At 47.9% G+C, this 14,002-nt stretch overlaps 1 protein-coding gene across 4 annotated transcripts in view; it reads left to right on the top strand.

The window, feature by feature from the left end:
* ABHD18 (abhydrolase domain containing 18) overlaps positions 1-14,002 on the top strand; it is a 60,130-nt gene that overhangs the window by 26,258 nt on the left and 19,870 nt on the right. For all 4 annotated transcript variants that reach the window (XM_088476117.1, XM_088476119.1, XM_088476118.1 and 1 more), the window contains exons 9-12: positions 1,105-1,194; positions 2,165-2,266; positions 3,549-3,882; positions 11,953-12,115. In XM_088476117.1, coding sequence (XP_088332243.1) covers positions 1,105-1,194; positions 2,165-2,266; positions 3,549-3,882; positions 11,953-12,115 — 689 coding nt within the window. The remainder of the gene's footprint in view (positions 1-1,104; positions 1,195-2,164; positions 2,267-3,548; positions 3,883-11,952; positions 12,116-14,002) is intronic.

Here is a 14,002-nt window from a genome sequence, read left to right as displayed (position 1 = left end):
AACTAAGTAATTGCCTTCTGTATGAATTTATCCGTTTCTTACTTGGCATTTGAAGCATGTTGGCCCATCCCTCCTTATAACTCTGCTTTAGTACATTGATGTTTGAGGGCATTTGTTTATATAAAGATCTTTTAACCATTTGCCCCGCATGGTCGCATCGTTTGCGACTACTCCAGGCTGGCCATTACCTGACATGGTCGCAAACAATGCGACCAGTCAGAAACACACACTGAGCGGCTGCCAGAAGTTAAATTTCCAGCAGCCGCCAATGAAAGAGGGACCTCCCAGCCCCTCTGCATTCCTGCATTCTCCCCTAGTGTCTGCTATGCTGCTGATTATTGCTGATCGGGCAGCATGGCAGGACCCTCCATCTGGCGGCTGCAGAGAGGGACAGCCACTGGGGAAATGTAAATAATACAGCACTCAGCCCCCCTGTGTATACCCGGTGGCTGCACAGAGGAGCAGCCTCTGGAGAAATTCAAATAATACAGCCCTTAGCCCCCCAGTGTATACTGGGCAGCTGCTCAGAGGAGCAGCGGCTGGGGAAATGGAAAGTCGCAATGGTCTGATATGTTGATGACCGATATGTAAAAACTAAATTATATTCGTGTTATGTGTTTCATAAAAAAAATACTTTTATAAAATTCTGTTGGATAAGTTATAAATAGATGTGCTTGATCTAATGCAGTCGTAAGAAAACCCGACAATTTCTAATGGTTTTTGGAAAAATATTAGCCAGTTAACTGGTTAAGGTCCTACCACAACCTCCAGACCAGTTGAAGGCTGGACTTTCTTGGGAATGGTGTTTAACTAATGTTACATATTTTAGCCTTTAAACCCTTAACATTTTCAGCCATTTATAATCCTCTGAGGGAATTAGATCATTGGGTAGGATTTTGCTATATGTAGCATACCCAATGGGTTATGGTGTCCTACTTGCTCACTATAGCAAAGCAGTATTAGCAGATTATTAATAAAAAAACCTTATTGGACAATTGCAATTATCTACTCCATTGTTTGGAGCCAGCTAGAATATGTCAAATATAATAAATTGCTAAGATTTTTGTGGCATTTTGAATTATTATTTTTATTATATATTTTAAGATGGCATCATTGGCAGTAACCAACTGGCCAAAACCAATTCCATTAGTCCCCTGTCTGTCCTGGTCAACGGCCTCTGCAGTCTTCACAACAGTAAGTGTCCTTCTTCTTCATGGAAACTCTAATGGGCTGATACAGAGTTCTTGGCAAATTGGTTGTGAATTACCCCAATCATAATTGCAAATATAGTGTATTTACGCACATATGCAAAGCCATACACCTTTCATGAAGTGTTCGACACAACATCGGCAGCATATGTGCATAGTATACGCAAGTCCTCATCCTTAGTGTGTATTTGTTGCAAATGCCTTATAAGCAGAGGGTGTTCAATATGCCGTCCTCCAGCTGTTGTGGAACTACACATCCCAGCATACCCTGCCACAGTTTTAGTATTTCCTAATAGCAAAACTGAGGCAGGGCATGGTGGGATGTATAGTTCCACAACAGCTGGGGGTCCGCATGGTGAAAAACCCTGCCCTATAGCTTGTGCAAAAGATACGCCTTCTAACATGGGCATGATTTTTGGTCTGTATGAGTCGAATTGCTCGATCAGATTTATTGAACTTTTACCCAAGAGTGAACGCCCCTTCCCATCCCTGTTCTCTAAGGTTTGATGCATTAATAATGTATAATACTCTGCTAATGCATAATTGTTATTCTGAGCATACACAATGCAAATTCATGCACGATAAGCTACACAACCTTGGGCAAAATTTACAAAATGGCTAGTTCTAAACCCTGGCGGTTTGGCGGCAGTTTCTAAATGACACCAAAACCGCTGCCTAGTAATTCTAGCCCAAGCAAAGTTCTATACTATTCTAAAATGTATTTTGACAGCGGTTTTGGCCTTCATAAATCTGCGGATAGCAAAATATGCTGCCAGACCGCCAGTGTTTAGAACCCGCCGCTTAGAAAAATTTTGGCCCTAGTTTATTACTTCTTCTGCATCGGCCCCTAAATCTCTGCTTATTTTGTTTTGTAACCAGTTTTAGGAAGCCTTAATGAAGCTGTTTTGTATTTTATCAATCTGTTTTCCAACCTCCTTTTTGTCTGTCTGATTTAGGGTGTTCTAAGCAAAGCTGTTAACTGGAGAGAGCTAGAAAAGCAATTTTGTACACAGGCAGTCTATGAGGACGAAATCATGCATCTCCTAGAGTACTGTGGGGTAGGTAGATAATACCGTATTGAACATTCCTATAACCTACTGTCAGGTGTCTAGTTATTTCAGGTTTCCAAACTTTAGTGCCTAATGTCTACTTGTTGCTGTCTATTTCAGAAGTGCAAAGGTATAATATAGAGAATCGTAAAGTACCACTCAACAGGTCTGCAAAATAACATGATCTAACAAGAAAATGTGGGGTTAGAACCCCTATTAGCAACTTGAGGTCTTTTCTAAAACTGGTAACCTGTCCCCATGTTAATCCTGCTTGTACTTAAGAGAGTTGTTTAAGTGTAAAAAGGATACCTGGGACATCATGTACGTATATGGTTTCATTAAGACCTCTGCCATCAATCTTGTGTGTTCATATTCATTACCATTACTACACTAGGGGTCTATTTACTAAGCTGTGTTAGAAGATAAAGTGAACGGTAATGTTTTACCAGCCAATCAGCACCTAACTGTCATATGACAGGCTGTGTTTGATAAATGATAGTTAGGATCTGATTGGCTGGCACCTTATCGCCGTTCACTTTATCTCCTAACACAGCTTAGCAAATAGACCCCTAGATGTGCCCCAACTTTGCTATTTAATATGCAAAGCTTTTTACACATTAAAAACTTACTAATTGTTAGTAGTAGAATAAGTAAGCAACATAATGCCTAATGGTGCAACTAGACTAACACTTCTGCAGATTGGTAGAGTCTAGAGCAGAATATCTCCAACCACATCACTGCCAACATAAACCTGGGGTATAACATGATTTATAACCCATGTCATTCAGGTTATTCATATTACCAGTCTAGACACTTTGATTAGTCTTTTAGTGAATCAGAAGACTGCAATGAGATTTGTATATATAAGCTTCTTCTTTTTTACTTTTACTATAGATCAACTCTGGAAACTTTTTCATATAAATTGACCAGTAATATTAGCAGCTCTTTCATATAGAACAACTTCCATTTTATGCCCTGGGATCTCTTTAAGTTATTAAATCAAAATCTAAATTGTGTCTGAGCTGTTAGAAAAAGCTAAATGCATCTGCCATGAATTGATGTTCTTCCACGGCAGAACAGTCATCTCCTTCTTGAAATGAAATAAAAAGGAAATAGTGAGTACATAGGATAATTGGTTCCCTACAAGGAGTTTAACAAACATGTCTCGTGTATAGAAACCGTGACCCCTCTACAAAGTCTTTCTAATACCCGAGGTGAGGCAGAGCCTTTGTTAGAATTGTAATAATCAGAGAGAGTATGATTTATGTCCTTTTATTTTCCTTCCCTCTAGAATGATTCTTTCAAGATGGGACAGGACTTTGTAAAAAATTCACCAAGAAGTGTTGACAGCCTGACCCACCTAAAACTTGCCGCTCGTATCTTACGATTTAACTCCACGCAGGAACCATTGTCTGCAGATCCCCTTCAAGCTTCACGTAACAATGACAATGGACTTAGTTTCGAAGGTGAATCTAAAGTGTCATATATTGGCCGAGCAATGTCTGGCGGTATGAACAGCTACCTGAAGAGAGAAGCGACAAAGAGAAGTGAATCTCTGCAGAGGGAATCGTTCTCATTTATGAAAGGAGTCATGGATGAGTGTACACATGTGGGCAACTTCTCAGGTATACATCTTGTCGCTTCCTTTCCATAACTTCCTGAAACTAACAATAGCCTTCACTTAACTTAACTATTTTAACTTACAATCACTATCTGCATACACTTTACAATATAACAAACCATGTTGGATGTATTGATGTTCTCATAAATCAGAAGAATCTTGGATTACTATAATTCATTTAAATGAAGGTTAGTGATGGCACATCTCAAATGCCACCTTGCAACAGTCATTTAAAAATATTTAAAATTCTGTGTATTTGTGTATGTATGTGATCTGTGTGCCTATGTAATATGACAGTGTGGGAAGCATTTAAATTTGCAACTGAGTGGTTATGTGTAACTCAAACATACTATATTGTACTCACATTATTGAGTGAAGTTCTAAGAAATAAAATATTTTCTTGTTATGTATCGTTTTATTTTCTTCTTGTAAGAATTTTTTTAATGCATTTAGCACTACAACACATGCCCAAACAGCAACACACTGCCTCCCACCCCAAATACCATCATACATTACAGTAATGTGACTAAACCACAGAAGCTCAGTCTAACCAGGAGATCTAAACCTAATAAAATGTATCTGGTCCGTACTGTGGTTCTGAAATAGTCTGAAAATGTGGCAACTCGGATTGCCCCATTTCTGGGGTAAATGTGTACCACTGAGAATAGTCTATAAAAAGGAAAACTATACGTGTGAAAATGAAAGAAGGCAAAATAGATTTAATTTCCTTAAATGTTTTTTTGGAAGTCTGAAAATATGAGAACTTTGGGCTGATTTACTTAAATAAAAATAAAATCTACCCAATTCACTAGCCAATGTGGCTTACGCTGCAGGCGTATTGTATGTTTGACAGTGCTCTCTTTACTAATTGAAGGTGCTAAACTGGGGCAAATCTTTTCCTATTCCTAAAGCGCATGTGCGGTGTGCTGACTTTGCATGCAAGGGTGGTGAGTGCAAGAGGAGGGTCCCTACGGATCCCTCTCCAGGTACTTTATGCAGAGTGTAGCCTATAGGCCAGAGGTTCCCAAACACGATAATCAAGGCTCCCCAACAGTTCAGGTTTTAGAGATATCCATGGTTGAGCACAGGTGGCTTAATTAGTACCTCAGTCAATTTGAATTAACCACCTGTGCTCAACCATGGATATCTCTAAAGAGCCTTGAGGACCGCATTTGGGGACCTCTGCTATAGGCTACAATGGCCAATGCATTTTCAGATGACGTTGGCTATCGAGGCCAAGCTCTGGAATGTGAAGCACTCATAGGTTTCTTTTGCAGTCGATAAAGGGTCCCCTGTAGACACATCAAAATTATACTTTTCTACTTCAGGGTCCATAGGGGGTCCACAGGGTTGACCTTGGGGTATAGCTGGATCTGGATCCATGGGCACCACGCAGTTAAAGCTTTAGCTGCTCCCAGGATGCACTTGGGTCCGTCCTCCTCTATACCCCGCCCCCGGCCACAGCACCTCAGTTTGAGTTGGTGCCCGGCCGGAGTCGGGTCACCTGCGCAGGGGGGCTGCAGGAGCAGCCCCCAAAAGCTTTCTATTTTTATTTAAAAAAAAAAAAAAAAAAAAAAAGCCTGTTAGATTTTTATTTTTATTTTAAAACAGAGGCTCTAGTGTGGCAGCGACGGGCTGTCTATGCAGACGCCCACGCTGCCGCTCTCCTTCCCCGCTGGCGCCGCGACGCCAGTACTGCACTGGGGATCGCGGCGGGAGGCCAGAGTCCGTACTAGCCGGACTCTGGGTCCCTCCCTGGACTGCTGCCGGAGTCGCCGGGGACAAGGTAAGCCGCGAGTCGCCGATTAGCAGCGGCTCGCGGGTTTTGCCTGCAGATGCAGTCCTTTGCCCCCGGTCCTAGGGGACAGACCGGGGGCCGCTAGCGGTGGCGGCGGGCTCCCCCTCTGAGGAGGAATAACCCGTGGGACCACTAGACCACCAGGGATATATGGCAAGCGGGATGCCGGCAAGCCCTGGGGTTAATATGCTAGCCAGGGGAGGAAGCCTTCAGCTCAGCGCGCCTTTCAGCACGGAGTCTGGCGTCGCTGAGCTGCAGTTACACGGCCACTCCTCCTCTGAGGTCTCCAGCAGCCATTTTCTCACAGTGGCAGCGCAGATCTTCAGGGAGCACGCGGACCGGTCCCCCTGTGTACCTCTCCCCTGATTAAGGACAGCGTACACAGCACTATAGCCCTCCCAGACACTGAATCTGGGCAGGTTGATTGTAGTGGAAAGGTGCAGTGAGTATATCTTCCTGCATGGTATGTGACTTTTGCTAGTGCTGCCTGTCTGTGCTTATTTTCTACTTACTGTCAGCTTATACCTATCCCTTTACTTCTCCTACAAGCCCTACAGGTGTGTGGGGGAGGGGCGTTTCTACTGACCTCACTTATATAGATCACGTATTTGTGAGGTCCGTCACATACAGTTGTGTGCTACTCAGTGCCATATTGTGGGCTGTTGTTCAGCACACCGGTGAGTGCGTTTTACTTCTACCCTGGTGCCAGATATATAATATATTCTGTCATGTCAGACGAGGAGGTTGAGCGCTCAGTGGCTCCGGTGTTGGCCTCCTGCGGACGCTGTTCTGCAGGAGTAGATAGGGAGGATTTGTCACAGGATGGCCTGTGTAGTCGATGCCAGGTGGCTCCTGGCCCATCCAGACCTTCTCTGGCGCAGGAACCACCGTGGGCGATGTTTTCTCAAGTGCTGGTGTCTATTGCGGACCGTCTGTCGGTCCCAACTGCTCTCCCTACTAGGTCGTTGTCCCAGCCGACCATCCCCCATTCCCCGGGTGTCCCGCAGTTATTGCGGAGTCCTCCTGGGTCTCAGTCGGTGGGTCCCTATGCGGGGTTGCCTATGTATATACAGGCTTCCCCTGTGCCGCAGCAGCCTGTGGTACCTTTTCAGGCCCCTATGGTGACTCCTCCACCCTGGGTGGATGTGCTCTCCAACTCCGTGCAAAATTTGGTGGCCGCTTCCTCGGCTTTTCAGTCAATTTTGCAGACTGACATGCCTTCTAGGATTTCAAAACGCCCACTCATGACACGGGCTGCTCAGGTATCGGACTCAGAGGGTTCCTCAGATGATGGGGAGGTCCCTGATGACACTGACTCGGACGCCTCGGTCCAGGAAATTGATACCAAGTCGTCCATTAATGTGCGAGCACTAGTTAGGGCGGTGCGAGCTATTCTTCTTATAGAGGATGAGGCACCGGTTCCTAAGTCGAAGTTTCCTAGTTTCAAAAAAACTAAGGTGGCTTCTGCGGTGTTTCCACTGTCGGATCAGTTGACGGATCATATGGCGGTAGCTTGGCAGGCGCCCAGTAAGAGATTCCTTCCTCAGAAGCGGTTGGCTTCTAATTACCCCTTCCCTGAGGCACATTGTAAAAAATGGGAAACTCCACCGGCGGTGGATTCCCATGTCACCCGTTTAACTCGGGGCGCCACCTTACCATTACCGTCGATATCCTCGCTGAAGGATCCCACGTACAGGAAAGTTGAGACTTGCTTAAAGTCTATTTACTCCCTCTCCGGGGCGGTGGCCCGACCGTCCATGGCCATCTCCTGGGTGGCCAAGGCCATTGAGGGGTGGGCCAATGCATTGGAAGATACCTTCCCGGACGACGCTCCGGATGTCCAGCGGGCGTTGTTGGGACAAATGAGGGACGCTGCTTCTTACATTGGAGAAGCTTCTTTAGATGCTAGTCTGCTGACCTCGAGGGTATCGGCTGCAGCGGTGTCTGCCCGCCGATCCTTATGGTTGCGGTCCTGGAGAGCGGACTCTGATTCAAAGAAAGGTCTGGAGGCCTTACCTTTCAATGGGGAATTACTATTTGGTCCGGACTTGGACAAAATAGTGGACACCCTGGCTAAATCCAAGTCGGCCTTCCTCCCTTCGGCGGCACTGCCTGCTAAGGTTCGGAGTTCGGCTTTTCGTTCCTTTCGGGTTCAGGGTAAGGCGAAAGGTCAGTCCTTCCCGAGACAGTCTGCGAGTAAGACGGCCTCTAAACCCAAGAAGCAAGCCTGGAGTGCTCGGCGCCCTTCTTCCAAGCAGGAAGATAAACCTGCGGCCTGATGGGACGGGCCTCCCTCTGGGGGACCTCAGAGTGGGAGGCCGACTTCTTCTATTTGCCCAGTGCTGGCACAATACCACCACGGATGCCTGGGTTCGAGAAGTGGTCTCCCAGGGGTACGCCCTGTCTTTTCGGCACAGACCACCCCACCAGTTTTTCTGCACAAGTCCATCTCAGGACAAGACCAAGGCGTTACAGGTTCAGGAGGCTATAGAGTCCTTGCTGAAAGCAGGGGTCATTGTTCCTGTTCCTCTATCACAACGAGGGACGGGGTATTATTCGTCTCTGTTTCTGGTGCAGAAACCCAATGGTTCTCATCGCCCTATCCTCAACTTGAAGTCTCTGAACAAATTCCTCAGGGTTCCCAAGTTCAGGATGGAAACGTTACGTTCCATTATTCTGGCGATGGAACCGGGGGATTACATGGTGTCCCTGGACATCCAGGACGCCTACCTCCATGTTCCGATAGCATCTTCACACCAGCAGTATCTGAGGTTCGCTATCCTTCAACACCACTATCAGTTCCGGGCGCTACCCTTTGGTCTCTCCACGGCACCGAGGGTGTTCACGAAGATTATGGCGGTCATGGCCGCACATCTTCGGAACCAGAATGTACGGCTGCTGCCGTACTTGGACGACCTCCTGTTGCTGGCGAGCTCTCCGGAGGTACTGCTTCAACATCTCCACCTGACGATCGCTTGCCTGCAAGCACACGGGTGGTTGATAAATTGGAAAAAGTCCTCCCTGATTCCATCACAGCGGATGGTTCATTTGGGAGCCCTGCTGGATTCGCGTCAGCAAAGGATCTTCCTGACTCCGGAGAAGGTCGCCTCCCTACAGCTGCGGATACGCAGTTGCCTGAGCCGTTGCCGCCTGTCGGTCCATTCGGCTATGAGAGTTCTGGGGTCCATGGTGTCGACATTCGACATGGTGGAATTTGCCCAGTTCCATTCCCGGCCCCTGCAGGGGCTGATTCTATCAGAATGGAACGGGTTACCTCACCGGATCTGCTCTCAGGTGCTGGTGTTGTCTCCGGACGTTCGGCTATCTTTGGCTTGGTGGCTTCAGACAACTCATCTGGTCGAGGGGCGCCCATTTTGGATCCCGGACTGGGTCCTGCTCATGACGGATGCCAGTCTCCGGGGTTGGGGGGCAGTGACCGGCTCTTTGTCGCTTCGGGGTCGTTGGTCAGCGGAAGAAGCACTTCTCCCCATCAACATCCTGGAACTGCGGGCAGTATACAGGGCCCTGCAGTCGTCCGGCCCCGCTCTTCACGGAAGGGCGGTACAGGTGCAGTCCGACAACGCCACCACGGTGGCGTATATCAATCACCAAGGCGGAACTCGCAGTCAGGCAGCGATGTCGGAGGTGTCTCGTATCCTGACTTGGGCAGAGGGTCACATTCCAGCGATCTCGGCGGTCTTCATCCCCGGAGTCCTCAATTGGGAGGCGGACTTCCTCAGCCGTCACGACGTGCATCCCGGGGAATGGTCGCTTCACCCAGAGGTGTTTCAGCTACTCGTGGACAGGTGGGGACTGCCGGAGCTGGACTTGATGGCCTCCCGTCACAATCACAAGTTGCCCGTTTACGGGTCAAGGACAAGAGACGCAGGTGCAAGTCTGGTGGATGCGCTGTCGGTGAAATGGACGTTTCACCTGGCGTATCTGTTTCCTCCGATATCCCTGCTTCCTCGGGTTCTGCGGAAATTCAAGCAGGACGGCGGCATGCTCGTGCTGGTAGCTCCGGCGTGGCCCAGACGTCCTTGGTACTCCGATCTCAGGAGCCTCTCCATCCACGCTCCGTACCTTCTTCCTCAGCGTCGGGACCTGTTGTCTCAGGGGCCCTGCCTTTACCCGGATCTGGGTCGGCTGTCTTTGACGGCGTGGCACTTGAGACAGCCGTCTTGAGGTCTCGGGGCTTCTCCAGTTCGGTTATTGGTACCATGCTCAGGGCACGCAAGCCTGCTTCAGCACGGATTTATCACAGAGTGTGGCACACTTACTTTCAGTGGTGTGAGTCCAGACATTATGATCCTCAGGTGTTCCGAGTTTCTAGGATCTTGGAATTTCTTCAGTCAGGATTGGATCTCGGCTTACGCCTTGCATCTCTGAAGGTTCATGTGTCCGCCTTGTCCGTGTGGTTTCAACGGCGGATTGCAATACTACCAGACGTTCACACCTTTTTCCAGGGTGTTCTCAGGATCCAGCCTCCCTTTGTGCCTCCTGTGGCTCCTTGGGACTTGGCGGTGGTGCTACGGGTCCTGCAGGGTCCTCCGTTTGAGCCTCTTGAGGCGGTGGAGCTCAAGTGGCTGACATTTAAGATGGTTTTTCTCCTGGCAATTGCTTCGGCCAGGAGGGTGTCTGAATTGGGGGCGCTTTCCTGTCACCCTCCTTTCCTGATTTTTCACCAGGACAGAGCGGTGCTCCGCACTCGTCCTGAGTTTTTGCCCAAAGTGGTCTCGAAGTTCCATATTAATCAGGAACTTGTTGTGCCAGCTTTTCAGTCCCCTGATCTTTCAGCTGGTGAGACTTCCTTAGATGTGGTCCGGGCGCTTAGAATTTATGTAGACCGGACGGCTTCGGTTAGGAAGTCTGATTCCTTGTTTATCCTCTTTGGTTTTCACAAGAGGGGTTGGCCTGCCAACAAACAAACGTTAGCCCGTTGGCTTCGTTCCGTTATTTGTGAGGCTTATGCACAGGAGGGATTACCTGTGCCAGCCTCTGTTAAGGCTCATTCCACTCGTTCTGTGGGTCCCTCTTGGGCTGCTAGACGTGGCGCTTCTGCTGTTCAGCTGTGTAAGGCGGCCACTTGGTCTTCAATTCAAACGTTTTTGAGGTTCTATGCGTTTGACACCTTTGCCTCTCAGGATGCATCCTTTGGGCGCCAGGTACTCCTTTCAGCACAGGAGCGTCCCCGCCCTTAGTTGTACTGCTTTGGGACATCCCCAAGGTCAACCCTGTGGACCCCCTATGGACCCTGAAGTAGAAAACAAGAGATATGGTAAGAACTTACCTTTGTTATCTCTGTTTCTACGAAGTCCATAGGGTCCACAGGGCGCCCGCCCTGACGCACCTGGCTTCAAATGGGCTGTGTGGCTGGTCACCGGTTTTCCGTCTCCCATTTCTGTGAGTATGGTTTCTTGTGTGTTCCAGTCTTCCTTCTCTCTGTTTAGTCTCCTCCTCCGGCCTTGGCTGCTTACCAACTGAGGTGCTGTGGCCGGGGGCGGGGTATAGAGGAGGACGGACCCAAGTGCATCCTGGGAGCAGCTAAAGCTTTAACTGCGTGGTGCCCATGGATCCAGATGCAGCTATACCCCAAGGTCAACCCTGTGGACCCTATGGACTTCGTAGAAACAGAGATAACAAAGGTAAGTTCTTACCATATCTCTTGTTATTTGTGAGTACCCCCCTATAGAGTGTTTTCGGGAGATAATCCTGCAACTAAAAATTGATAAATAGGCCCCCAAATGTAGGCCAAAATGGTATACAGTCTGCTTTTACAATGTGACCTACAGGCCATCCAGGAACAAGGTTTTTCCAGCTTGAAAAGACTAGATATCTACAACCTCTACAGAAGTCTGTCAGGTCTTGATAAACATTAAGGATACTGCATAATGTAAAGTAACTTTGTATAATTTTATTAATATACTTTCTGTTATCAAGACTCAGAGTCCAGTCCATTATTTGACAGTGAGCCCGCATTCTCATATAGAAAGATAAATATAGTAGACATTATAGAGCTGTAGCACATTACTTATCTCTGCTCAGGCATGTTTAATGTGTAGGTGACAGATACTCTCTATATTCTGCAGGCAACCCTGATTTCCATTAATGCAGATTTAACAGACTAATCATGTGCCATCTATTGTTTTTCTCAGTGATTATGTGAAATATAAAGAATATTATTTGCCAATGAGTATTTGTATTTGAAATGATGGGGAAATCTATGTACAATGTAGCCTGCTGTTGTCTGAATGATTTTTTGTTTCTTCTGTTCAGTTCCAGTGGATCCAAGCTTAATAATAGTTGTGCAAGCCAAAGAAGATGCCTATGTCCCAAGAGTTGGTGTACGCAGCCTCCAAGAGATTTGGCCTGGGTGTGAAATTCGATATCTGGAAGGAGGTCATGTCAGTGCCTACCTCTTCAAACAAGGACTTTTCAGGTACTGGTCAATTTACCATAATGGCATTACAACAACCGCTCATCTGCATAATTGTCTGGTTTACAGCACTTCTTTTAAAACTATTTTAGTGTGACTAGATCTTTCAAAGAGGACCTGCCAGTACCACACAGTGGACGCATCCACCTGCATAATGGCCCAGCCCACAAAATACATGCCTGCACTGTGTATGGTTTACAAGCACCTCTAAAACTTATTTTCTGATATAGATAAAGCTATATTATAAAGGCACAGTCGTGCCCTTATTTTAAGGTTGACTCTAACAAAACTGAATTCTCCATAGAGAATTCCGGAGGGGGGGCATGGTGTTTAAGGGGCTACACCTCAAAAGCTATTGGAGGTACCGAGCTGAAATTTGGCATGGACTGGTAGAACTGTCGCTCGGTGCTGCAGGAGGATTTGGGAGTAATCTAAAGTTCCAACTGTCAGTTTTCTCTGACACTCAGTTAGGGCCACGTTTCTGCTGTTCACTATGGGGGAGTTTTGGGAAGACATAACTCAGGGTAGGGGGGCGAATTTAGACTTGGGGTTTGTTTTATTAGGTAGCTCTTGATCCAGGGTAGGGCCTTTTGGGGTTTAGGTAATTGAATAAGTTACAGTTTTTAAACTGATAACTCACAATTGCGCCATTATAGAGATAGGAAGCTTCAACTTGTTGCGCAGCCTCAGTAGGTGCCTCCAGCAGGTGTACTCACTGTGGCTTCACTTGGGTGAACCAAGATGGCTGGCCAGTGCGGACAGTAGCGGCGGTGGGACCGGGGGAAAGAAGCGCCCTTTAGCTGCAGTCGGGGTCGGGGAAAGGGGGGGAGGGTAGCGGGCGGTGTGGTCGGCGGTGAGATTTGTCTGCCCTGCGGTGGCAGACAGATGCAGCATGCACTGATCTGGGAGATCTGTGATGCCTGCATCTGTGTGTGATAAAAATAAACACAGATGCAGAGATGGGATCAGTGAGATCTGTCTGTGCTGCTGAGTTTAAAAAAAAATCGAACAACCAGCACTGGGCTATTAAGAACCAGTCCTGGTTGCCAAAATATGGGGGAAAAAGACGTACGGGTTCCACTTATTCAGCGCAACCAGCAATGGGCTCTGAGCCGGTCCTGGTTATGGAAATACAGGGGGAAAAAAATGTGTAGGTCCCCCTGTATTATCCAGAACCAGGACCGTCTCAGAGCCCATTGCTGGTTGCGCTGAATACGGGGACTTTTTCTAGCAGGGGGCTAATGCCACAGCCAGGGGACCCCTTTCACTGGGTCCCCCAGCTGAAGCATCAACCCTGACCGCTAGTCAACCCGGCTGGGGGGCCCCCAATAAAGGGGTCCCCCTCTCCAGGGCACCCCAGGCTGATAGCCCAGGGCTATCCCCGGCACCCCTTGGTGGTGCGTGCCGGGTTCATAGTGTACTGTATAGTGTGGTGCATTTGTTGATAGTAAATATATTGTCTTTCTACTTCAGGGTCCATAGGGGGTCCACAGGGTTGACCTTGGGGTATAGGTTGGGAACCAAATCCGGGCACCACGCAGTTAAAGCTTTTAGCTCCCAGGATGCACTTGGGTCCACTCTCCCTATAACCCCACCCCCAGCCAGAGGCACCTCAGTTTAAGTTGGTGCCCGGCCGGAGTCGGGTCACCGTTTAGTGCAGTGGGGAGCTGATTAACAGCCCCTAAGCTATATATTTTTTTCTAAGAACAGAGTTTTTTATTTTTACTTTGGACTTTCAGAGCGGCAGCGTCGGACTGTCCATAGGACGTCTAAGCTGCCGCTCCGTCACCCCGCCGGCGCTGAGACGCCAGTACAGATCTGGGGATCTCAGCGGGACCCCAGAGTCTGTACTAGCCGGACTCTGCGGGCGCCCAGGACTGCTGCCGGATC

This window comes from Taudactylus pleione, unplaced genomic scaffold, assembly GCF_031769625.1.
Source record: "Taudactylus pleione unplaced genomic scaffold, aTauple2 ptg000183l, whole genome shotgun sequence".
Taxonomy (NCBI): Eukaryota; Metazoa; Chordata; class Amphibia; order Anura; family Myobatrachidae; genus Taudactylus; species Taudactylus pleione.
This window is presented reverse-complemented; position numbering and strand designations above follow the sequence as displayed.